This window comes from Colossoma macropomum, unplaced genomic scaffold (genome assembly GCF_904425465.1).
Source record: "Colossoma macropomum unplaced genomic scaffold, Colossoma_macropomum, whole genome shotgun sequence".
Taxonomy (NCBI): domain Eukaryota; kingdom Metazoa; phylum Chordata; class Actinopteri; order Characiformes; family Serrasalmidae; genus Colossoma; species Colossoma macropomum.
In genome coordinates, this window is record NW_023494793.1 from 14,172,380 (window position 1) to 14,198,869 (window position 26,490).

Sequence of the window (26,490 nt, forward strand, 5' to 3'; positions counted from 1 at the left end):
AATTTCGTAACCATCAAGAGGAGGCGAGACCTTCTAGCCGATTCTATGGTTTTGCCAGACAGTAACAGAAGATAAATAGTGAGGGAACACCCAATGACAATATAGCATTCACAACTGAACAAAATGAATGTTAAATCGTGAATAAGGATCACAGTAATGTGACTTAGAGCTGCACAATATATCATTTATGATCAGTATTTTGTGATACTGAATCTTTCTGATGAATGGGGTCATTCATGTTTTCCAATGAAGTTGACCATTTTGGTCAAAATAAAGCAGGCCAATCTATGATCATGCCACATCGACTGCTATTGCAATGTGTAGCAATATAATCACAATATGGTATTTTGTCCATATCATGCAGCCCTAATGAAAGGTACTAGCTAAGTCCCATTAGCTAAAGTTGACAACAAATATATGTGAAGACACATTTATATTTCATGCCTGTGGAATTTTCCCATAATCATCTCTTTTATGCTTAATCTTCCTTTCACATAATAGCAAAGACAGTAGTGAGAACAGTAAGACTACATGATGACTATAATAAATAGAGTGTAAATGTAAAAAAAAGTAAATGTAACAAATACGCTGTTCAGACAAAAAACCCCAGTACATCACGGTTGCCAAGCAACAGTTCTGTTGTCGAATTGACCGACCAGCCCGAAGCATCCTGACAGGGTTGATAGCGACCTGTTTGTCTCAGAGGTGGAAACAGTCATGGAACCCTTACAAACCGATGAGGTTATCGAATTATGCCAGGATTTTCTTCTGATTAGTGAATGAGAGGTAATAATTGGAGTATGACGATAAAAGCAGGACCTGAATGAAAAGCAAGTCCTTTTTCAGTCGTGACAACGGAAATGAGACCTTTGAAGAGTCGGCTGGCTGCGCAATCCTGCTGATGTTTTCGGTTTTTCTGATGAAGTGCGTTTTCCTCTCGCTCGCCCTTCGCCTCGGAGGTCCTCAGGATCGACTGCGGTCTTCGTGAGTTCCCACCAAAATCCTGCTGTACAGTTTCTGTTGCTCTTCTTTGAAGGTTTCTTTCACTTTGCTCCGTTTTAAACCACCGTCCCTGAAAAAACAGAAGAAACACAAACCAAATACATTTCCTCTTTATAAATATTATAATTTGGCAAAAATCAGCCAAGATATATTTTGTAGTTTTGGAGCTATGAGGCTAATGTAGCTAACAAGTAATGGAGGCCAATCAGCATTACGCAAACAAGTTCACGCTGAGCAGAGACAATCTTTTCACATTTTTCTGTTCCAACCACACTCTCAGAAAAAAAAGGTAGTAAACTGTCACTGGGGGAGTACCCCTCTTGTCACTGGGGTGGTTCCCTCAACGGTACATCTCAGTACCTTAGGGACCATAACTGTACCATAATCCACTGAAATGATATTTCCTAAGCTGTACTGACTCCACACACCCCGTCTCTTCTCCAGGCTTTTATTTTACTGTTCTGTTTGGAAACATTCGGTTAAGAAAAGGTACAAATACAAACTTTTCACCTGGAAAAACATATTTAAGGTTCACAACTGGACCTTAAAACCTCTGTTGTACCTCTGAGGGTACATTACCATTGTTTGTACCTTGATCAATGAAAGATGTACCTGCACAGAACCTTTATTTCTAACAGTGTAGGGATGTACATGCTTAAGCGGTTAACTGTTAACAGGCAAACAGAACAACTGATAGAACAATTGTTTGACCAGTGCTGGTTAAAAAAAAAGGTTAATTTACTTGTATTTTATTTCTGATAAACAACAGTTACTATTTGATATGCTGGTCTATTTTTTAAGCTTTGCTTTTTCAAGTATTTTTCAAGAATTCTACACATGAGGGAGCAACATGCAACTTGTTCTTCTAAATAGGCCCACTAAGCACAGCTAAAAAGAGCGCTAAGCACTTTTTGAGAGAACGACAGGACCAGTACATCAATATACCACATCAAAAGCAAACATCTGCAAGCGACAAGACAGATGACTAGTCTGTCCTCGTTCTCTGAGAGAAACTGTCTTGTACAAAAATCCCACATGGGCGTGTACAGTTATAGACAAAGGTGTGGTGGACCCCAACACCAAGCCTAAGCTAGCCCCAGTCATGGCAGTTAATTTGGCCTAGTAATCTGTGGCCCATCATTACATATTCCAGTCAGATATGACCAAATACTTTTTAGTTTTTGGTCACACCATGATCATAGATGTCAGCCCCTCAGTGCAAACTAAATCAGGTTCTACTGTAGGTTATGTTTAATACAGTTTTGGGCTGTTTACTTCATATATACGCTGATTTCTGGCTCCACCTATCAGCACTACGTTCCACTGAACACTTTTTAATATCTCAGTGAATTAAAACAGAATCGTGTGTGTATGGAAAGTATTTTACAATGTCTCGTCTCGTTCAGATTCCAGAACCGGAACTAAACAATCTTTATCTGATATTTTGATGAGTCACGGTCTTGATTTTAGTCTTGCTGGTTAACGATTAACTGCTGACTAATGGCGGTTGGTTACTGTCGGTTTCCAGCCGAAAGAATTTGCCAAAATTTGCATCCCTATTTTCAACCCCAACACAGGTTAGGACAAAATGAGATCAAGTTAAATTCCATATTTTTCACATAGGCTGTATGTGGACCTAATATAATAAAATAGTTGGTCTGAAATAAAATCATATGAGATGTGATGGTGTTCCAAAAACATTTGGGGAGATCAGAGAAAAGACAAATAATAGAAGTAATAAAAGTAATGTTATTAACTAGTAATAAAGATTTAGAATTACAGTTCTGATCTGGAAAAGTGAGTCTTTGTTCAAAGCAAAATACAGTTTATTTATGGTTTCAACTGATTTTTTTTTATTTGACTTGATATTGATTTTTTCTGACACATTTTCATTTCATTTCATTTTTATTTTAATTAATTTTTTCACATAAATTTTTAAGATGACCACAATTTTAACCTAACCATAATTTTCCCCCCACAGTCGTTCACTATCACATATCACATTTACGTTGAAACAGAACGTTTTCATCTGTTTGGTTTGAGGCAAATTTATGTAAACAAAATAAAGCATATAACACACTTGTTGAGGCGTTTGTTGTTTTTTGCTATTTTTTAGGTTTTTATTTAAGTTCAAGCTGTTTCTGTTTGTCAGTTGGGAGCTAATGAGTATCGACAGCTAGGAAGCACAATAACTAATCAGCCAATTTGGCCACTTTAGACTTTAAAAAGCTAAAAGCTATATATAATGAACAAAAAGGACAATTAAACTGTTTATCAGTATAATTTATATTGTTTATACATTTCACATAATCATCTGATAACATTTCAGAAATGGCCTAGTCATGTGTGATCTTGCACTGTATTACATACAGTTACACAAATATTATACAATTACACTATTATTATTTCATACAGTTATCTATAAAAATGGACACAAGTACAAACAAAATTGAGGCATCCAGATGACTGGCTTACAACACTCTTTAGTTACGCTTTAGCTGCTCAGTTTTATTTACAAATATAACGTGATGTTACTTAAGTAGTTGAGAAGGTTTTATGTGTTATGGTTTAGGCCAGAAACACACTAGACGCAAGAACGCCAATGAGTTTGTCCTCCTGTACAAACTAAACGTGTTCTTACGTTACTGTGGCAGTTAAAACACTCAGCACTCGAGGGAGCGCTAACGGACTAATCTGTGTGCCTGTAAACAAGACCTGCTGTTATTCAAACAGCCACAACAGTGCTGCTTATTTGTTCTACTGGAACGAAGATGCAGTGATTTATCATATGTTTATATAAGAGAACCAGTTCTGTGAGAGACTCAACAAACTGCTGGTCTGTCCTGACAGCTGATCGGACAAAAGCACGCTGGCAGTATGAAATTTGCAATTTACTACAGTCTTTTGCAGTCTTATAAAGTCTGAACACCCCGCAGTCAAATGACATATTTTCTGAAAAGTGAAAACAAGTTAACACGTCCTCTATATGGAACAACGCAAATTGTACAATTTCTGTTTATTTTATTTATTTACTGAGTTTAACACATTGGAAGAAATAAAAATAGGTGCCATAACTTTTGCACAGACCATATTTTATGTTTTGTTTTTTTCCCCCAATGTGTTAAATTCAGCGAATAAACAGTAAATGTGCATTAAAATGTGCAGAAGCGTGCAGAGGATGTGTTTTTTCATTTTCATTTGGAGAATAAATAACACGTAGTTTGACCAGGGGTGGCCAAACTTTTGCACACGACTGTATACTTGGTCTAAGGGGAAAACTGCAGAAATTTGTTTCCATGTTCTATGGAGAGGTTTGTCATAACATCATAAATATCTTTGTGGACGCTTCAGGACTTCAGTGAAGTCTCTGCGGCTGCCTGCTCTGTTCTGAGCGTCTCAAAGCCACAGACCTCAGGAGCGGATAAGCGTTTACTCACCACAGCAGGTCCACCAGGCCGCCCTGTCTGGCGATGGCCGCCTTCACCCTGTTAGCAAACTGCACAGCGTCCTCCCCTTCCTGTTACGACAGAAGCAGACGATGAGTTTCAAACATTTAAGACATTTACTGTGTAGGGTTTCGAGTGTTTAGGCTTGAGCGTGTTATTGTTAGAGCAGAGAAAGGGAGAGAACTTCCATCTGCTTTTTCGCAGTAATGTGAGGTGCTGGATGGAGAGCATCTGTCATCATCAAGTCTCTTCCTGTTATTCCCGCCGTAGTCAGGGTGACGGGAGTTCATACTCACTCACACACGGCTGTAACACCGTCTTTATTTTCCACTGAGCTAATATCACTACAGCAAAACATTGATGTTCCTACATTTAAACATAACCCCAACATTAACCTCACTAAGCAAAGGCTGCACTGGATATAAGAAATGATAAATATCTTCATTTTTGCAAAGACGCCACAGAAATGTGTCCTGCAACTTTCAAATATTCTATTAAACATCATCTAGAACATAACAGAGTTCTAGAGTTTGCTACGGCTCTGAACAGGTCACTAATTCTCACGTTTTCTTTTATTCTTGGTAAGGACACTAACTAGATAGCAACCCAGAGAACGAGTCCATTTATTTGGACTTCACTGGGCAATTAAAGCCCATACTGTCACTTCAAGTTAGAGCTTTAAAACAGTTAGGATTCAAGGCTCTGTCTTTATCTTTCGCCAAAGTATTGTGGGTTTTTTCACTTCAATGTGAAAGGTCAATTATTTCACAGTAGCAGCTGCGTGCTACTGGTGACTATCTAGAACTAAGCTTGATAAACAAAAGCTTGTTTCCCATCAGACTGAAAAAAACAGCGCACAGAACTGAGTGGTTTCATGAAAGTGGTAAAAGTATTTGTTATTCGAATGGCATTATGGTTTTCGAATGTTTTAATTATCAGATTAATCTCATTTTATCCAACAGTCATTGCAGTCCTAGTGCACAGCGCCACAACTGTCACGTTTTCCTATCTTTTTGGGGACATTACGAGGACATTTGAACTTTATGAATAAAGTAAAAGCATGTAGATCCTAGGCCTGGACTACAAAATCATAACAAAAATAAAACCAAACAACATTTTGTGATGTTAATTTGAGGGTTTTTTTTTATTGCCAATAAAATAATTATGCTGTTCAGCTCTGCAATTCAATATTAGCAGCAAAGGCTTTAACGTTAAATAAGTGCCATTTCAGTACACCACTTCAGGTGGTGATGTGACGCAACCCCTTCACTCAGTTAGCTAGCTACTGTCATGTGTATTTATTAGTGGTTTCAAAGTAAATGTGATAATAATGCGTTTTAATGTTAGAAATTATTGAGTTTATTATTAGTTTGACCCATCTAGTTGCAGCCTGAAGTTCAGCTGTTTGCAAGCCGTCGCTATGACTTCGTTGCTGTAACCCTCGCATTCAAAGCAGCTTTGATTGACCGCTCTCTTGATAAAAAGTTCTTTCCAGCAACTGTAATGCTGTGAATCTGTTCATCCAAGAATGTTAAATCTGAAGTATAATTTACAAGCCAAACATACTGCTGATGCCGGCAATATCAGTAATCTCAGTAACTACTAAGACTACTCTGGACCGAGCTCACGGGAGAACTATGGAGAACACAACAAGCTGTAAACTAACAAAAGCAACAGCAAAGTGGAAAACTACAGTTCCCTCGAAACAAGACGTACCAGTTTGAGAGTGAGAGATTACAGACGCGGAGGACTGCAACATGCAGCCACTGCTGCTCTCACTGGACCAAAAATCTCTCTTTATGGTCAAATTAGAGTGAATATGAAAAATGTGATTAATCGTGATTAGCTACACAACCTAATGCCATTATAATTGTTAATGATTATTTTAAAAGTTTAACAGCCCTAACATTTATGCATTTCATATGAGTATATCACACCACCATAAACACAAGCATTTTTTGTTCAGGATTTAAAATACTATTCAGACTTTAATTTAGCATTAGCATGATTATTGATAATTATTGCTCTTGAATAATATGGAAAACATATTACACTAAGATTTATGACCATATCTCCCAGCCCTAAGAGACAAACACAAAGCAAAACTAGTGACCCTTGGTTGATTATTCCAACACTGGCAACACAAACACATTTATGTGAGTCGCTCAACAAAGAACTCATTTGTGCACTTCAATCATTTACACATCGTAGTTAAGACTGAAGGCCGGAGGTGTGTTTTCCATTAGATCTTTGTGGCATTCAAAACATGAAACCCTACCACGACACAGTGATTTGTCTGTCCAGCCACTTTGTTTGTTTTCCTTGAGCGCTGGACGCTGATCTGAAGATGCATGGCTAATAGGAGACACATTTGCATGTGTGCATGCAAAGCTGGACCTCCGTTTCCAATCTGTTCTAGCAGAGGAAGGGAGACCAACGCCAAGGCCCACTCGGACGAGATTTGTAAATGATTTGAGTGGCAAAAGCACTGATGGAAAGAATGGGTTGGTCATGCAAGTCATTTGAGAATGCGAGCCCTATACAGTCCCTTAAGGCTTAAGGACTTCAAAGGGAATTTCACCCATTTTTCTAAAGGTGTGCATGATTCAAATGTAAACAAGATGAAAGTTAACAAAAGTCATTCAGGGTGGAATTCCCCTGCTACTGTACTGTTAAAGTTAACGGACTTTTATTCTGAACACAGTTATTAAACATTACAGTTAAATAAAGACGCTTCTTTGGGAAGTGAGTACATTAAAAAGAAAAGAGAGGAAACCAAAGTCGAAACCGAATCATCACATTAAAATCGAAAGGCAAGTCAAATCGTATTCCTAGTGTGCGGTGCTCACCTGTCGGTTCATTGGGGGCAGGTACCACACACTGCACACGATGGCCCAACTGCTCATCATGTGGAGGAGGTAATTCACCATGCCGAACTTACTGCTGTTCCAGAAAGCATCTCCAAAGCGAGGGTCATACTACACACACAGACAGACACACAGCACATATCAACAACAGAATCTATGTAACACGATTCTAGTCTTACGCAAGCCGCAAGTTGCCCAACATTAACACATCATTGCACAAAACTGACACTGACAGAAAATGGCAGCGTGTTGTAGTTACTGTCCTATATACGCAGTTTAGAGCCAGTAATTTGTGATAGACTGCAAATATAATGAAAGGCAGTAATGTCAAACTCAAACTGGGGCAGTTTAGTGGGGGGTGGGGGGTAGTGGCACTAGCAAAGCAGTCTTGAAAAAATGCAGAAAAATATATGTTATGCATTTGAAGTGCATAACATATTCATGCAGTTAAGTACATCTTAACTGTACCTTTAGCATGTAAAAGCACTTAATCAATCCTTCTTTCACCACATTATTAGTAGTAGCAACAGCAGCAGTAGTGATAGTATAAATACACAGTGTTTAATAAATGTTTTAGTGTTACTGTGTTGTTTAGTGTTAGTTAAACTCAAGGAAGCGTACATTTGAACAGTAGAATAATAAGAGACTCTTACTGTAATAGCACTCACATCCTTCCGAATGTGAGTAAAATTGTGAGTAAAGTGTTGAATAAAGTGATAAATTCTGCCTTTTCAGTAATTAGTCTGATAATTGCATTCATTTCTGTACTGTGACATGCTGTATCTATGGCTACCGAATGAATTAAGTTAGTTACAGCTAATTTACACTCGGTGTGTCGTGTTCATGCTGCGTCAGGTTTCTGCTTGAATGGTTCCCTCATGCATACGGTGCTCTGTTTCTGCTTTTAACATCATTAGATCAGTCTAAACTGATTTTATATAGCTTTTTATGGGTAACCTGCCACAGTGGCTGGTGTCTGGCGTGTGAAGCAAATGTACCCATCGGATGTAAACATTTAACTTTACAGGAGAAGGAAAAACAGACCTTACTTTTAATGTAAGTCAGTGGAACCAGACATTTTTCCAAGTATTTTTGGGCTGTTTGTTTCAGTCCATTCATCTTGAAATTTACACAGAATATGAAGGACAGTAGGTATTTTCAAATTATGTCAGAAACAGAAAAATGACAAAAATGGAGATACAAGGTTTTGGTCCGACAGCAATGATTTATTTATATATATATATATATATATATATATATATATATATATATATATATATATATATATATATATAAAAACATGGTTCTTCAAGGGTTCTTTCATAAAGAAAATGAAGCCTTTGTATCATTAAAGTGTTCTTAAGATTGATGAAAAATGTGCTGACGTTTCTACTTAGAACCTTTTTTTAAAAAGGTGTCCAGCGGCTTATTTTTCAAAAAAGGAAAAAAAAATGAAAAGTATTTAGAAAGTAAAGCATTTTTAAAACAGCATTGTCTTCACTGACAACATGTAAGTGCTAATTTGAGTGACGACAGCTTTATATTCGTGATATCTGTGTAGAATGACTTGTTTTCTTTAATGAAATGAAATACTTAGGAACATTTTACCAAAAGCAGCGTTCATGAAGTTACAAAAGCCTTTCACAACAACTGACATAAACCTATACAGACATTTATGAATGCTTATTCCGACAAGCAACAGTTGTCATAACACAGGTAAAATTCTGAAATAACATTACAGCCTTTATTACAACTTGCTTTTAAATGTTTATGTAGCTTTGTGTCAAGTTGTCATTAAAGGCTTATGTAGGTGTTGTGTAGCCTCACAAATGCTGCCCATCAATGAAGCATTACCCAATATTTTTCACATAACTGACATCACAAAGAAAAAAAAGGACCTGTTTAAAATGACCAGAGGGGTCAACCCTTCGTCTCGTCAAAAGGCTGTTCCTAAATTGGTCAGAAACCCAGCCCTGTTTGGTCCAAGAGTTACTTATAAAGCTAAAATCCCAAACCCTAACCTGTCCTGGACCAGAGTAGGTGTGTGCAATATGTTGCAGTGGTGAAAAGTTGCCATGGTAGCCTGGCAAAAAAATGTATCCATCATCGAGAGACCGCAAATCCAGTGATAGACTGAAACTGAGCTCAAAGTTAGCTGGAAATCCTGCTTCAGAACAAATCCCAAGCATAACCTGCCCACATCTACAGGGACACTTTCATCTTTAAATGTTAAAGAATAGAACAGCAATTCAGAATTCACAGCGAAATCACTCTGCTAAACAGACACAAACCTTGATGGCCACAGGGTAGATGGTGGAGGCAATTTCAAAGCTTCCCTTCTTAAACATCATGACAGATGTGTTGTTGATGCAGGTACCTAGAAATAAATCCAACAAACAAACAAACATAAATGCCCTAATCTAATCTTAAAATGCATCTAAAACACTCAGGAATTTTGCAGTGACTCACTGTTTTGTAGTAACCAAGCCAGGTAACAGTACTAAAAATGGCAAAAGACCAAGAGCTCACCCTCAGGAAAGATGAGGATCGGCAGTTTGCTTTTGTCCTCTACATGATCGCTCAGTCTGAAACGATATTGTATTGATTATAAAAAGCATTAGTCATCTATAATCTGAAACTCGTAGAGGTCATGATTATTGCAGCTGTACAAAAGTACTGTAGTTTTATATTAACTGTTTCTCACTCACAGCTCACCGAATGCAGACAAATGCCTGGATTCTAAATTGACAACATCTACTGCATTTGCGTTTGTAAGTCAATAAGGAGATATTTTATTATGATTTTAATCTGACAAAAATGAATTCCTAGAGCTGGGCGATATGGCAAAAATAAAACATCACAATACTTGCAGACAAATACACAATATATATCAAATATTTAGTTTTTCTGAGGTTTGATAAGTTGAAAAGCACAAAAAAGGAAAAAACAGAAGTGCAACATTTTAAAAAATAGTCAAAAACTATGACCACATTGATTTTTATTCAAAGTTACATACTACACTAAAACCAGTAACACAGGTCTAATTATGCTCTCTTTGTAAAGCAATTGGTCAGTGTTTTTTAAGTAGTGACGAAATCCACAATTTGCTCAGAAAAGCACATTACATAAATTATCACAGTAATAATAAATATCATTACACTGCACAACTCTAGTGCAGAATTGTTGTGGAAAGAAAAACAACAATTAACAGTTTTGCCAATTTTTTGTCGTTATTTAACATGAACAAAAACAAGGAGTTCAAAACAGAATAGTTCAAAACAGAATTTGAATCTAACGCAATTAATTATATAACTAATAAAGCAATTAATGATTTTATTATTTCTCTGGTATAAAAAAATTATAAAAATTTAAAAGTTATATGGTGGCAGTTGTACTGCAGTGTTACCTTTTGGCCACCAGATGGCGATCTTTGACTTCAGAGCGTTCGAACCAGATATGTGGACATGCTTTTACCATTGACCTCTGGATAACCCCCATCAGACCTCCATGGATCTGTCCGACCTAACACACACACACACACCCACACTAGTATTGTATTACTACACATGTTGGTTTGCATTGACTCAAATGATGCCGTACCAAAACAAAACAGCCACTGCCCGAGCCTAAACTACTAAGGACAACTGTTTTTTATTTTTATTTTTTTTATTTATTTATTTTATTTATTTTAAAGAAAAACAGGAACATGCATAGTACTGGACGCACTTATACACATACACACCCACTTGATAGCTCAATCCTCACAACTGTTTAAACCACACACACACACACACGCATGCACACACACATACTCTTACCATTGCATAGCAGCCGTCACTGGCTAGTATGATGACATCGATGGGAGACGTGTGGTTGGCAACACAGATTCCTCCATTCTTAGGCTTGTTTTCACTGTGACACAAAACACAAGAAACAAATAAAGATTCTCTTTATTTGACACTTTTCAAAGCACCTTCCTTTAAAGCAAAAATCAGAAACCACGTTTTTATCTATTCCATTTCCAGTCAAAATGACAATTACATACAGCAGAGTCAGGAAAAAAGCAGAAAACATACATTTAACAGAAAATTACACAGACGTCTCAACTAAATATAATATTAATTTCGCAGCATTTTGTGTGTTCACACAGCTTCCATTCTTTTCAGGAAACTCACTTTCAGTTTTTAATGAAATCTGCAGGGTAATTTTTCCACACCTCCAAAGTTCAGTCTTAGAAGTTTGTTGCATTTTCTGCTTCTCACAATCCAAGAAATCCCAATTACAAAGTTAGACTCTAAGTGCCATTCCTGGGTGCTAGTGCACATTTTCTTCCTTTTGTATCTATTTCTTTTTCTCATTAGGGCTCTGTAACATCTACACATCCTTTCAGACTCTTGGTTTGTCTTCTCACAGTGGAAGGATGGACAGAAACACCTGGGGATGGTTTCAGATCTGAAGCAGGAGTGGAGCTTGACTTTCCTCTCTATCAAACATGAAAGCTTTAAGTGCTGTTTATCTGATGGGGACAGTTTTGGTGGTCTACCAGTCTTGCATGGTTGTTAGCAGTCTTTTAATATTAAAAAACTCCTTTCCCCCCCACTTGCTTTCCACCAATTGTCTACCTCCTTAAGCAAGTGCATTATCTTATATTTAATCTTCTCAGAAATATCTCCTTTAGCCATTTTACATGGGAAAACATCTAAAATGAGAAACAGATTTGTAAGGTTACTACTTAACAACTCAATGTGGCTTGAGGCGAGGGTGTGATTACTTCGGCATGTATTCTGCATGATGCTAATTGGTGGCATGTAAGCTTCCGTTACTTATTAACTACATTAGCCTCAAAGCACCAGAGCAAAACTAAAACAGCAAACGTCAGACACCAAACATGTGCTTTAAGATACGGAAAACTGTGTAAATTAGACTTTTCTGCTGAACTGCGGCTTTAAAATGAAAACAATTATGCGTGTCTAGACGTGGTCAGCGTTTCTCTGACGGTCTGTACTTCTGGGAAAACGGCGCCTACGAATCTGATGACGTTAAGTCCAAAAGGGTCCACAACGCACCAGACAGAGTTCAGCAGATAGAGAAAAGAGAAACAGAGAGGAGGAACAATAGAGAAAGAGAGTGAAACAGCAAAGCCAATGCCAGAACTGACAACAACGATAAGAAGGTGGTGCAAAAGAAGGGAAAATGATGTAGATGAAACATCAGAGAAGATAAAGAGAAAGAGAGAGAGACTGTCATAGTAGTGCTTAACCTTCAGGAAGGGAAACGGATACAGGGGCCTGAACACCAGAAGCATGAAGCATGTTATTCATCACAGCACAGCTAGTTCCTAGCAAGACCAGGCCTGCACCGAGCACAATGAGCACATACACAAACACTGTCCTGGAGGTAAAAATCCCTTGAGGCCCCTCCGCCTCCCATCTGACTTCATAAACACCCTATTCAAGCTCTGCCTCGTGGCCTAAAGCATCACGACTTAGCAGCAGTTCAGTGTTGTACGCTAAAGGAGCATAGCTGATCCCACATGTCATGGGATAACAAACCATGTTCGTAAGCACAAGTGCTTAATGCTGCCATACTTCATTGATCAGCACAGACTCCAACGATGTTCTAAGTCAGTGGTTCCTCATAATATTTTAACAATGGGCACAATCTCAATCTTAGTTTGACATTGTAACAGGAGAAAACCCCTTCTGGTGCTTTACAGAACCCTATTTCAAAAAGGGCCTATACAGAACCAAATACAACACATTCTCCACCAATCTGAAGAAACATTTCACCATACAAAGAACCTTTGACTGTTCACGGTTCTATACAGAACTACTGTCATTACTGAAGATCCCTCGAAGAACCATCTTTTTTAAGAGTGTACCAAAATGTAATTGATTTTCCATGAACACTTGTTTACATGACCAAACTGCTGTATCCTGAATAGGTGGGCTTATATAAATGTGCTCGTGTTGTGAGATCACAACCATGGTGAGTCGAGAATAAACTATTTATTGTAGCTCAGTTTCAAAATATGGATTCTATAGATTCAGAGTGATCAGTACATTCAAATACACTGCAAATTTTAGTTAAATAACAGATTGTTCTTTGTAATATTGACAGATTTTTGATATTTCTAAATTATATATACATCTCCTGGTGTGCCAAAGCACTATGACCATTTACAGATTGATTCTCTCATATACACGGCACATGTTCTTGTATTCGACATGATGGACATGAGAGAAACAGTGTGAAGACCTCAGAGACTTTGACAAGGGCCAAATCGTTATGGCCAGATTTTTGGGTCAGAGAATCTCAGGCATGGCAAGACGTGTGGGGTTCTCCTGGTCAGCAGTGGTGAGTACCTATTGACAGTGGTCCAAGAAAGGACAAACCATGAACCGCAAGAGATTGTTAGGTGCCCAAGGCTCATCGATGCTCGAGGCCAACGAGGGCTATCCGGTTTGGTCTGAACCGACAGAAGGGTTAGTGTGGCACAAGTGACAGAAATCTTTGGGAGGAACGTGTCACAATCAGTGCAGTGCACCCTTCTTCGTGTGGAGCTGTGTAGCTGAAGAACAGTCAAGCCCATGCTAACCCCTCTCCACTGTTGACTATACTGGGTACTCAAGCATCAGAAATGGACAGTGGAGCGATGGAAGGTCACCTGGTCCTGTTTATTTTTTTTAAATCACATGGATGGCTGGACATGTGCACAATTTACCTGGCGACAAGACAAGCCAGGGAAGGGAGCGTGATGCTCTGGGCAATGTTCTGCTAAGAATCCCTGGATGCCACTTACCTCAACATTGTTGCAGACCTTTATGGCAATGGTATTCCCCAATGCCAGTGGCCTCTTTCAGCAAGATAATGTGCCTTGCCCCACTGCACACATTGTTTGGGAATGGTTTGAGGAACATGACAAAGAGTTCAAGGTGTTGCCTTGTTCTTAAAATTCCCCAGATCTCCATCTGATCAAGCATCTGTGGGACGTGCTAGAACAAAAAGTCCAATCCATGGCAGCTCCATCTGACAAATTACAGGACTTAAAGGAGCTGTTTCTAATGTCTTGGTGCCAGATACCTTCAAGGCACCTTCAGAGGTCTTGTAGAGTATATGCCTCAGTGTGTCCGAACTGTTTTGGTGGCACAAGAAGGACCAAGAACATAGTAGATCATAATGTTTTGGCTCATCTGTGTACCTATGAATAAAAAAATAATATATATATATATATATATACACACACACACACACATACACCACAGCTCAGGGGCATTCCTTTCATTCCTTTCATGAGAGATAAGCCGCTGCTGATTTCATCCACCCTTCAGATCAGTTTAGCTGGACACAGGTTAAGTACTTTGTTTGGCTGAATTATTTGTGTCATTAGTAGTAGTGGTAGAACGGATTTATAAATCAATAAAAAGAGAAGTTATATTTCACTGCTTTTTCATTCTGTGGTGCGCTGATGTGTTTTCTGGCTGCTGAGCAGACAAGGTCAATACTTAAGGCACCACCTAACAATTACTTACTCATGAGAGACAGCATAAAGCAGCAAAAATCCATAATACATAAAAAGCCTGACATTTAATTCAAATCAATAAAAGTAGTAGTTTAAAAGGCATTATGGAATTAGTTTAACTTAAAGTCACTGTCAGTGATAAAAAAAAAATAAAAAAAAAACACAGTTAACAAATATTTACTGCTGATATATGTATCAAAATACACTAAACATCTAAATGTATCCAGATACCACTTCCAAAAAGAGAATACAGCTACTCTAAGGTGTACCCAACACTGACGCAGACACAGACGTTCAACTACAGCTTGTATGATCTCCATAGCACAGCATTGCTAACAAATTGGGATGTTCTGGGGCAGCCGTATGTGCCAGTAATGCCAAGCATCAGTTAGAGGGGTATAAAGCCCCCCAGCATTGGGCTGTGGAGCAGTGGAACTATGTTTTCTGAAGTGATGGAGGTTCATCCAATAGCTTTGCAATGAGCTTTAATGTCGTTTGCGATCCAGAACTAATAACCCAACATCATCACCCGACCCCACTAATGCTCTTGTTGGCGAATGCAATCAGATTCTCACTGCAATATTCTAGAGTAAAGCCTTCCTAGAGGAGCAGAGGCTGTTACTGCTGCAAACTGTTATCTATAACCTTTAGGGTATATAGCGTATGCGCAGACACAGGCTGATTCTAGCCTTCGAAAGCCTCTGTGCAAGTTAATCTAGAGTTGGGGACCCAAGTTGCACTCTAATCACATGCCACCACAGCTTACTATATCGTTTTATATTGGATCACATTTCCAAGGTTCGCAAGTTTGCAGGCTTAAAGTTCACCTAAATTAACTTGCTGTGAAGCTAAATTAACCACTACCGGGAAAGAATTGTGACCGTGGCTTAACAATACAGGTGATGTGACAAATCTGTTCTTGAGACGTTTGATCCAACTTTAAAATACTGGGGCAACACAGTGGGAAAAAAAGTAGTTCCGGTTACTTTTGCTTTCCCTAAAGCAGAGGTCAGCAACATGGGCTCGGAGCCTCATGTGTCTCTTTTACTGCCCTGTTGTGGCTCCATGGCAGATTTTGATTTGTAGGTAAAAATAAAATAATCCTCCTTCACAGTAAAATAAAGCTCTGCTGATCGTTCAACACAGTTTTAACAATAAAGGGTCTTAAATGCTGGAGTTAATGTGGCCTAATACACTAATACACCTTTTACCCTGAAGTGTGCAGACTGTTGATCACCATAGCAATCCAGACAACAGTCTCACCTAGCTAGTAGCTAACGAAACAGCAAAGAGAAAGATTTAAGACGAACATCCATAATTTGGAGACGAATGGACTTATTTGCATTTATAAGCACTTTACATTTACGTTTAATCTGCAACAAGAAAATGTCGAACACTAAAGTCACAAAGCTTAAGTCAGAATTCAGCTTCTCATTTGCCAGCTTCTTGTTCAAATTCTCCTATTTCACCTTAAATGGTGCCTGAGGCAGCTGCACCATTTAAAGTGGAACGAGAAAATTCGAACTAGAAGCTGACAAACGCCAAGCTGACTTCAGCCTTGTAAAAAGTTGAGCATTGAAAGAAATTTTACAAGAAAGTTTCCTGCCGGAGATGTGGGAAAAGCGGATATAGCTGAGCTAAAGCTTAAAGCAGAGCAAAGAAAGTCTGTGTTTTCGTTGATATTTTATTTTTTAGCCTATATAGAACAGTAGCACATACTGAAACATATTAACAGCCAAGATGGTACAATGGACATACAATGTTGTGGCTCCGAAGGTGGTTTGATTTTTGTTGAAAGGACGAAATGGCTCTTCTTACCATCTGGGTTGTCGACCTCTGTCCTAAGCCTAAAGTTTTCTGGCATTCATGCTTGATCAGGTAAGAGCCTGTAAAACCCCACCTAAGCTAGTGATGAATTGCCACGAACTGTGCCCTCTGAAAACCAAAGCTCTGAAAAACTGTACAGATTTACAGCTTCATTTACAAATAACTGTTCTACAAATGTTTACTGACAGAGGTTCAGCAACTCTCCAGTAGCTTCAAATACGTTTCAAGTCAGCAGCATTTTGGTGCAGAGAAATACGTCAGAATCATTGTCTGTTGTAATCCATTGATGCTGCAGATGTAACAGTTAAAGATTAGGTTGAAAAACGCTGGAATGTTCCTTTAAGCACTCCCATTACTGGTATTTGACCTTTGATAAAATGGTATTTTATCTTAAAAAATGCAACTGCTTCTCAAATGCTGTTGTGACTCATTTGCCCACTGCCACATCAGTAAGCAGTTAGTCAGAGCTGACGTGGTTAATCAGGGGCTTAAAGTTAGGCAATTAGTTCACAGATCACAGATCTGACTGTCTGCAAGCAGCAAAATGAAGCAGTAATGTGCCAATTACATTCTAGCATGTATGACACGTCTGAGCTGAATAAATCCGGCTGTGCACACGAGAGATTATTTAAGATCAGTGAACGCTATGGTTGTGACTAAGATGTTACCTGCTTCATCTGTTACTGGCTAACATTTCAAGCACTAAAAGGCAATCAAGGTTTCTGCATGAATCAGTTGCTAACAAAGGCATTCAGAGCATTTTGATGCGAAATGATGCACTGAAGAGAAACTTACTGATTTGAATTTCTTTTCAGTGGTGCTGATACGAACCAGTCATCACTATATCTACAAAACAAATATAGCCATTTTATTGCTATCTAAAACAACCAGTAAACCTACACATCTTCTGAGGTTTTATATGTAACGTTGATGACAGTAAAATAGTGATAAATCAGAAGAAAAAGATTTCTTTGGGAACGCCCTGCAACGCCCTTACATCTTTTAAAAACTGCAATTCCACTTTAAGTCAGGTCACTAGAAGAGATAAGAATCATGTATCCTGTGTGGGTCTATGTGATCAGGCAAATTCAGGCTGCCCTCAAGCAAATAAAGTACGTTAGAGACTGTGCATGCAAGTGTTTGTCATGTTGGTAAGTTGAAGAGTGAGAGAGATTTCAGGCGCGCCTCAAATGTGAAGTTCCAAATGCTGGTGTTAAAAAGATCACCACGTCACCGTGAATAAGGTTAAAAAATGTGTTTTAGGGCAAAACTTTATCTTAAAACTATTATAAAACAATGTCTTAGGCATCAGGCAACATATTTGTAACTCTGGCGTCCGTGGTCTCCAAAAAGAATTTCAAATTTTGATTCATCTGACCACAGAACAGTTTCCAATTTGCCTCAGTCCATTTTAAATGACCTTTGGCCCAGAGAAGACTGTAGCGTTTCTGGATCGTGTTGATATATGGCTTCTTCTTTGCACGATACAGCTTTAACTTGCATTTGTGGATTGTACAGCGAACTGTGTTCACAGACTACGATTTCTGGAAGTGTTACTGAGCCCATGCAGTGATTTCCAGTAAAGAATCATGCCTGTTTTCAATGCAGTGGGCCCAAAGATCACAAGCATCCAATATTGACCGGTGGCCTTGTCCCTTGTGTACAGGGATTTCTCCAGATTCTCTGAATCTTTTGATGATATTATGTACCGTAGATAGTGGAATATTCAAAGTCTTCGCAATTTTACGTTGAACATTTTTCTGAAACTGTTTCACAATTTGTAGACGCAGTTTTTTGCAGATTGGTGAACCTCTGCCCATCTTTGCTTTGCTTTGCCCCCCAGTCATGTGAGTTAGTTGCAAATTGCTCCTCAAGCTGATTTTTATTAGTAGCACTTTACTTTTTTGAGATGCACTGCCGCTATCAAGTTCTAAATGAGTTATGTTTTTCATGAACGGGTAAAATGTCTCACTTTCAACATCTGGTTAAGTTCTACGTTCTGTTGTAAATAAAATATAAGTCTATGAGATTTGCCATTCATTGCATTCTGTTTTTATTTACATTTTACACTGCGTCCCAACTTTTTTTGGAATAGGGGTTGTAAAATGGTTCACTGTAGAGAAACTTACCAGACTTCACATTTCTTTATAAATGTGGTGATAGTAACCAGGGATCCCCATGTTTACGATGCATATATAGAATTGAGTTTTTCCACACCAAACTGCTCTAAATGACTCTGTTTAAATGTTAAACATTTAATTTTCCAGATATTATTAAAAACTGGTTTAAACCTTTAAGTCGGGTCATCAGAAAAGACAGAGTTGTGTATCCTGTATGGGTCTATGTGATCAGGCAGGTTCAGGCTGTCCTCAGGCAAATAAAGTATGTTAGAGACTGTGCATGTATGTGTTTGTCATGTTGCTAAGTTGAAAAGCAAGAAAGATTTCAGGTGCACCTACAATGTGAAGTTCCAAATGCTGCTGTCATTTTATATTGACAGTCATAGGAGTTAAACGATCACCACTGTTTGTGAGTTCATGAGTGTTTATGTGTCCTTACCTGTGATGATAAGTGATGATGGCAGTAAGGGCTCTCACACAAATGCGGTAACACATCAAATGCACTTTCTCACTGAGAAAATTCTTCAACCTACACATACACACACATACAAACATTTGTTTAACCTTCTGTTACACAGAGTGTCCCATCCGAGACTAAAGAGCTATTGGAGCCAGATTAGTTTTACATGGGGAGGCGCTGTAACTTGAGTGATTACTGAAGAGATGTGTGATTTTAATCCACTGGGAAAGTTTGTAGTTGTTACAAGTCTGCTAAGTAATTATTCGGGAGCAAATTACCCTCGATGAGTGGTCAAACCCAGAGGTCCCTCACAAATAGTAGTCCTGTCTGAATAATGTTACAACAAATCCTGCACTGAAAAAAAGTTGTTGAATTTACATGATTTAAATGTGTCAACACAAATGAAACGGTACATCAAATTAAGTATTTTAAATTAAGTACTTACACATAGTAATTATGTTGATATAACCGAGTGAATTCATGCTGAGCCAATGTACACATCTGAATACACGTAAGTTCAAAACAACCCTTAAGCGACCTCTTTTTCAGTGTAGTAATAGACATCAGCACCTGGGAGAAAAAGTTAACCTCTTAAATGGCGCTCCTGGCACAGTTCCTTTGTCCTCAATGCCAACACAGGACTACTGAAATCTAAAACATGTTTGGTGATGAGCTAAGCAGAAAGAGAATGAAATTAAATGTTAAAAGAAGGGTCCTCCCCCAACACTGGGTGGAATACTTTCCATTTTGGAAAAGAGAAACAATCATTAAGAGTTTGACCACCTCATTCAGCAGCTGGAATGCTCTGAGAGCTTTTACACATGGCTCACATATATACACAGCTTGGTTATCACCATGCCAACACTAGAGACAATAGTGATCGGTCAGTGAATTCACATTATAATCTGTGAAAGTTCGCAAAAATCAAACAGAGGGCAAATCAAATAATGTTGCCTTTTTGCGCTCAAATGTTAAACACATGCGTGATTTAATTTACTGTGGTCTAAATAAATTGCACTCCATGTGTAAAGGCTTTATCACTGAAGTAAATGTCTGGGCTTTGATGTTTCAATCCAGGCTATTTGAGGTAATTTTGGGAAATTACACAGATACGATCTCATACGAAGCAGCCAGGTGAATCTCTTGCATATTACATTAGGGGGACCCCCTCTAGTAAAATGAATCCAGCTCAAATAGGCCTTAAGATATTTTAATAAATAAAACAGAAAAAAAAGACTTTCAACTCAAGTTCCATGTCATCAAAAATCATGATTCTTACCTCCCATTGGGCAGAAATCCAATTATGGTGGTGAAGACAACCAATAGTGTCACCCCAGTGATGGCTAGCGTCAACCTGAAAATAACAGAAGCAGATATGCCATTAGCCTTTAGTGATCAAGCATTACGAATTACAGCACAACATCTAACACCACATTTTATGTACATTCAGGTTTGTCTGATTTTGACCTTGGCCTTTGACAACGTTTGTCTTGAACTCGAGTAAAGTCCTTTTACCCGTACGCGTCTGAACTGTGTTACACATAGTCCTATGTGTACAAGAATTACTTTTCCATAAAATCTTCCTCAACATTAGTATCATATTATTATAAGTTATAACAGTGTTATTCAGCTGAAAAAGTAAACATGTAGCTTTGTTCAGAATGAATGGGCTCCTAAAGATCTGTTGTTTGTGAATTTGTGAATTTAAGTCAAAATAAACTGTTTCTGTTTTGTTTATAGTCATGGCCCAATTACTCTGGGGGCAGATTTTAACGAGTTAAAGGGGACAGACAAAGTAGCCAGCAAGATATAAGACAGGGCTAAAAATAAGCTTCTCTTTATAGAGATAATTATTTTTGATTTAAACGTTTCAAATAAGTACCTATCATCACCGTCAAGATAGCTGCTTACGTGAACTCCTGCAAGCTCTAAAAATGACTCAACATTGTACTTGAGCACTGAGTGAACTCCTTCCTGCAAAGAGCTACCTTAAGATTCAATTAAGCACACACAATACCCAAGTGAAGAACATCTGATTAAAAAGAGCTCAATTATAAAGCTCTTCCCCCAGTGCTTCTATCACTACACACACACAAATGACTGGAGTGTATATTATAGAATGTGGGTTAAGGCCAGTGACCTGCCAGCTTCTAATCCTATTGAAGCCCCATATGGCTCTGAGGAGAGGCAGAATTAGCCTGGAGTTAAATGTGCTAAACTCAGACTAGCCTGTCACAGCGGGGTTACTGGAGGTTCCAGTGCAGGTAGCAGTTTCTCTCTCATGCTGACACAGGAGCAGCTGCCCTCAGCCACATCACAGCCTGAACAATCACACTGGAAACGGTACAACTGATCTCAGGTCAGAGCAAAAGGACGTCAACATAAACCGGACATCACTCAGTCAAAACACTGGCGTTTGAAGCATAACTAACCGCATGTGGTCATTTCAGCAGCACATCAGAATTCTGGTCTGCTGGTTTTGTCAAGTAAAAATATGCTAAATGCTCCAAGCTTTCACCCCTAAAAGTCACCGTTATTGCCAGCAATTCTAAAAAAGTGCAGATTGTAAACTTTCCATCAATACATTTGTGTGTAATCAAAAGAGGTGATATTTTATTATGATTTGTTATGATATGTTGTGTTATTATGACTTGTATTTGTGTTTTCTAATAAGAAACAAAGGAAAAAGGCCAAAGAGTAGACTTAAATTTGTTGATACAGAATGCAAATTGAACTGAAATGTATTTCATTATATGACCAGCTATGTAATTACAGTTGTATGCAAAAATCTATGCACCCTGGCCATATTCTGCTAATTTATGAAGTCAAAAAAGCTAAAAATAACATAGTAACCGTGGCATGCGCAAAAGTTTGGACACCTTTCAACATCCATAGGCTCCTTTAAGAAGCTGGCTGAGGATTTTAAAAATGAGGCTAACAGATGCCTACAAAGCAGGCAAAGGCTATAAAAAGATATCAAATCGCTTCCAGCAATTTCCACTGTCCGAAATGTCATTTAGAAATGGCAGTAAAGGGGAACTGTGGAAGTCAAGGCAAGATCTGGAAGACTGAGAAAACTCTCAGACTGAACTGTGCATATACTGGTCAAAAAGGCAAAGCAAAACCCCCATATGACAGAAAAAAGACATGCAGAACAGTTTAATTAACACAGGAGAGGTGGTGCATTCTTCTACTGTGCAGCACTGCTTGCACAAACATGATCTGCATGGAAGAGTCATCAAAAGGAAAACTAACCTGCCACCTCACCAGAAACGTGAACATTGACAACACAAAGAGAAGCATTTGACAAAAACAACAAACAAAAACTGTTAAACATAGCAGTGGACCTACTATGTTTGGGGGTTGTGTGCCAGCCATCGGCCCAGGAAACACTACAGCGATATCCACTAAATATCAGCAAACTCCTGAAGCAAATATGATGCAGTCAGTCAGAAAACACTGAAAGCTGAAAAGAGGCTGGCTTCCACAACAGGACGATAATCCGAAATGTACCTTAAAATCCACAATGAACTATTTCGAGAAACGTAAGCTGAAGCTTTTGGAATGTCCCTCAAAGTCCCCTGACTTACACATCACTGAAAATTATTCTGTAGATCTTAAACATGCTGTGTGAGACGGTCCCATGACATCACCAAACTAGAAGCATTCTGCAAAGAAAAGTGGGTGAAAATTCCTAAAATAGGAACAGAAATATGGTTACAAAGGCTACAAAAAGCGCTTTCAAGCTATGATGTCTCCCAAAGAGGATGTTACTAGGTGCTGACTTAGTAGGGTGTCCAAAATTTTGCAATTTTTTTTCTATTTTGTTCAGTAAATCAAATATGTAATAACTATGCATTAGAATTTGTAGAAATATAAAACAGATATAATACAAACTGCTTAAGAAGTTGTCTTTACTTCTTTTCACTTCAAAAGTCAACAAAATATGTAGTTGGGCCAGAGGTGGTCAAACAGGGGTGCACTTATTTGTTTCCCCCTACGGTCCACTTACTTTTGCAAACAACTAATTTTTGTAATAATAGAATTACATTTAGCGATTAAGTGACACAAATGGAATGGGTAGTTCCAATAACAAGCAGACTTCAAAGGGTTCATTTGACACATCTACACTGACCTTTTAGCAGCAGCACACCTAAGTTAGACTGGCTTATCGAGAGAGATATGTAAATCAGAGAGCAGCACATTGCTGGCTTCTCTGTGCCTTTACTGTTGAGTCAATGGAGGAGCAGCTTCTTTCTTCACAATAGATGATGGCGTTCTAAAATAAGCTGCTCTGGGTGTGTGTACGGGAGTGAACAGAGGAATATTTACTCTTCCATCTTTGACTCTTAAACAACATCATTCCAGTTGCTCCACCCCCTCCCTGCCACTCTACACTGACCCCTCCCTTTCTTTTCAGAACATTCAGGGCACGATGTGCCAAGTCATTTGCACCAATTTCAGGCACTAATCAGACACTGACCTGATACAGACGTATGCAAATGTTTAGGCAGCCCTGGTCAAATGAGTGTATATGAGTCATAATTTTTATGTGACACTTTCACAACTTCTCTTTGTACCTTAGAATCAAACAGGCCGTATTTGTTGCTGTGCCTTTAAGACTGATATATGTACATAAGCTCTGTTCTGGTTGGCTGTCCTGTATTCTGCTTCATTCAAAAAGCAGCCTGGGCCGAAACACTCCTTATAACTTCAGCATGAGCAGAGTTAAACCGCTGTAAGCCGAATAGGTGGATATCTGTAAATGTGTTGGTCTTTTGTGACATATATGGACTAACTGGACTGGGGAGCGAGTTGTATGTCTTGAAACTTTAACAATGTTTACATATTATATCAAGCTATGTAAAAAAAATGGAGATTATTCAGATTTCCATTATATGGCTTCATCAAACTCAGCAAATAAAAAGAAACTGTGCATTGAAATTTATTCCCTGGAGAGGATGTTTCATTTAGAAAATCAGCAAAACATGTAATTTGACCAGGGGTATTCAAACCTTTGCACAAGACTGCACAAAACTGGCTAAGCCTGTAGCTTTGGGGCTATTTCTCTCTCTTGTGCTATGCATTTGATGGAGGAGCAATCCGAAAATACTAGAAGATACTATACATGCGGTGATTACTTATTCCACTTGATAAAGTTTAAACAACTCACGGTAGCCAGTTTCACATGGATTTAAAACAGTGGTTTAAACGCAAACTGCCTTATTATTGGGAGACTTACGAAAAGTGGCAGCAGATACAGTGTTTAGAAGGTCCTCAAACATGTACTGAAAGTAAATTTACCTTCAAAATAACACTATTTCACCCCTCAGGATCAGATATAAGCAGGCTAGTCACGACCAATTTGGCTGTTATCTTGCTTTCTAGCTATTTCCAGTATCTCCCAACTGACAACAGACACAGCTCAAGCCCAAATAATCTAACATTTCTCACCGCTACCTTCTGCAAGTGTTATAGCTCTAAGTCAGAAGAGCTTTAGCTCATTTTCTCATTACATATTATTTTAATGCACTTCCCATTACACTAATACAACTACTATTAATAATAATAATAACAACACAAAATCATGATATAATACTGCTATAATGCTTAGTGGAGTTTTTAAATATTTTAATATTTCATTGTTTTTTAAAAGCTCTTGCATCATTATTACCGTTATTATTTGTGGAGGTAGTAGCTGTAGTAGCTGTAGATTCATTTTCTTCACTCGTCCACCTCTCTTTATAACAGTTTCAACAAAAGTGGTCGCCAGCATGAAGAGTTCCACCACCTCTTACAAGAGCTAGTGATTCTGCAGGTATTTCTATAGGTCAGTGGGGGGGAATTCAAGGCTCTGCTTCTACTTATTGCTCCTCTCGTTAAAAAGGAGCAAATGAACTCCGTCACTCACAGCCTTTCAGCTCTTGTCCTCCATATATTGTCTTTAACCTCTGTCATATAAGCTTTTGTGCTCTGCTACAAGAGTTCTGCCCCCATCCTGACGCACAATTGATGGCATTAATAGACGCGTGTTCAATTTCAAAACTTGGTGTGTGTTTCTTCAATAGCAATAGCGCAAAATCGCAAACTTCAGCTAAAAAAATTCAAATTCAGTGCCTTAAATGACCAACCATCCTCTGTTGTTGAAGACGTTAGATTTAATGGCACGTGGCCTCCATACTGTAATGATTTTGCCTGTTTATTTAACGCAATGTTTGATTAATGTAAAATGTTTTCATATAATGTCAGCTCAGTTTTGTCCCACTGAACACAGATCATATTACTGTGTTTTCTTTATTACTGTGTACTTTTTAAGTTTTGTGAGTTCATGTCAGGTCTTGGTTTTCTAGCATGTGTGTCTTGAAATTCGGTTTTATCATTTACCTGAGAGGGAGGAGGAAACAGTAGCGGATGACCACCCCCAGCCCCCACAGCACAGTGAGCCGTGTGCTGATGTGCTGGACGTTGTAGTTGCTGCGCGTCAGCAGGTTCCATGATTCTAGCTCCTCGGCTGTGAAACGCTTGGTCACCTCATCATCCACGATGCTCTCCACACCGCGCCGGCAGAAGTAGAAGATGTCCGACATGGCGAATTCTGAGGACGAAGGAGCGGGGCCTGTGGATGTGGAGGAGGAGCCACTCAGGTCCCGGTTGCTGCCGCTGCGGCGGATCTCTTTCAGCTCCTCTTCCAGAGAGGTGGGCTCTTTGGCTATGATACCTAAACATAAATAAGAGATGCCCACTTAATAAATTCCACTTATTTCACGAAACGAGGGCTGGAGTGATGTACTGAGAAAATGATTACTGCAATCAGAATTCACTGAAAAAGAAAAGTCATCTTGTTCCTCTTTTCATGAAGCTGAAGTTGGCTTCATATTTGCCAGCTTCTTATTAGACTTTTCTCGTCCACCTTAAGAGATGCGGCAGCTACCTAAGATTTGCTGCTATAAGAAGCTGGCAAAAAGCAGCAAATCCTGGTTTCATCCTGTTTTCCACAAAGCTCTGTGAAAAATATTGTTTGCTTTTGGTTTTTGTTTTAAAGCCCAGTATTTAACAGAAAGAACATAAAGAAAAAACGGAAAACTGGAAAAAAAAGTTGACAAAGAAGAGTCAGCTCCAAGCATTTTGACTCTCAGAGTCATTGGCCAAGAGTTGACCTCAGCTCCCAGACATGTTGGAGATGAAAAATAGACTCCTTCGGGAGCAACTCCCCATCTCTACTGTCCACACCGACAGCGGGGCACAC

General features: G+C 38.7%; 1 protein-coding gene across 1 annotated transcript in view; it reads right to left on the bottom strand.

Moving 5' to 3' along the window:
• Window positions 1-338: 338 nt before the first annotated feature.
• The window catches only part of LOC118813314 (glycerol-3-phosphate acyltransferase 4-like), a 40,340-nt gene continuing 14,188 nt past the window's right edge, over window positions 339-26,490 (bottom strand). Inside the window, exons 4-13 of the mRNA XM_036578571.1 lie at window positions 25,629-25,962; window positions 20,524-20,598; window positions 19,224-19,313; window positions 11,134-11,227; window positions 10,722-10,837; window positions 9,845-9,900; window positions 9,607-9,692; window positions 7,298-7,426; window positions 4,440-4,519; window positions 339-1,072 (exon numbers count right to left, since the gene is read on the bottom strand). Coding sequence (XP_036434464.1) covers window positions 964-1,072; window positions 4,440-4,519; window positions 7,298-7,426; window positions 9,607-9,692; window positions 9,845-9,900; window positions 10,722-10,837; window positions 11,134-11,227; window positions 19,224-19,313; window positions 20,524-20,598; window positions 25,629-25,962 — 1,169 coding nt within the window. The 3' untranslated portion in view covers window positions 339-963. The remainder of the gene's footprint in view (window positions 1,073-4,439; window positions 4,520-7,297; window positions 7,427-9,606; window positions 9,693-9,844; window positions 9,901-10,721; window positions 10,838-11,133; window positions 11,228-19,223; window positions 19,314-20,523; window positions 20,599-25,628; window positions 25,963-26,490) is intronic.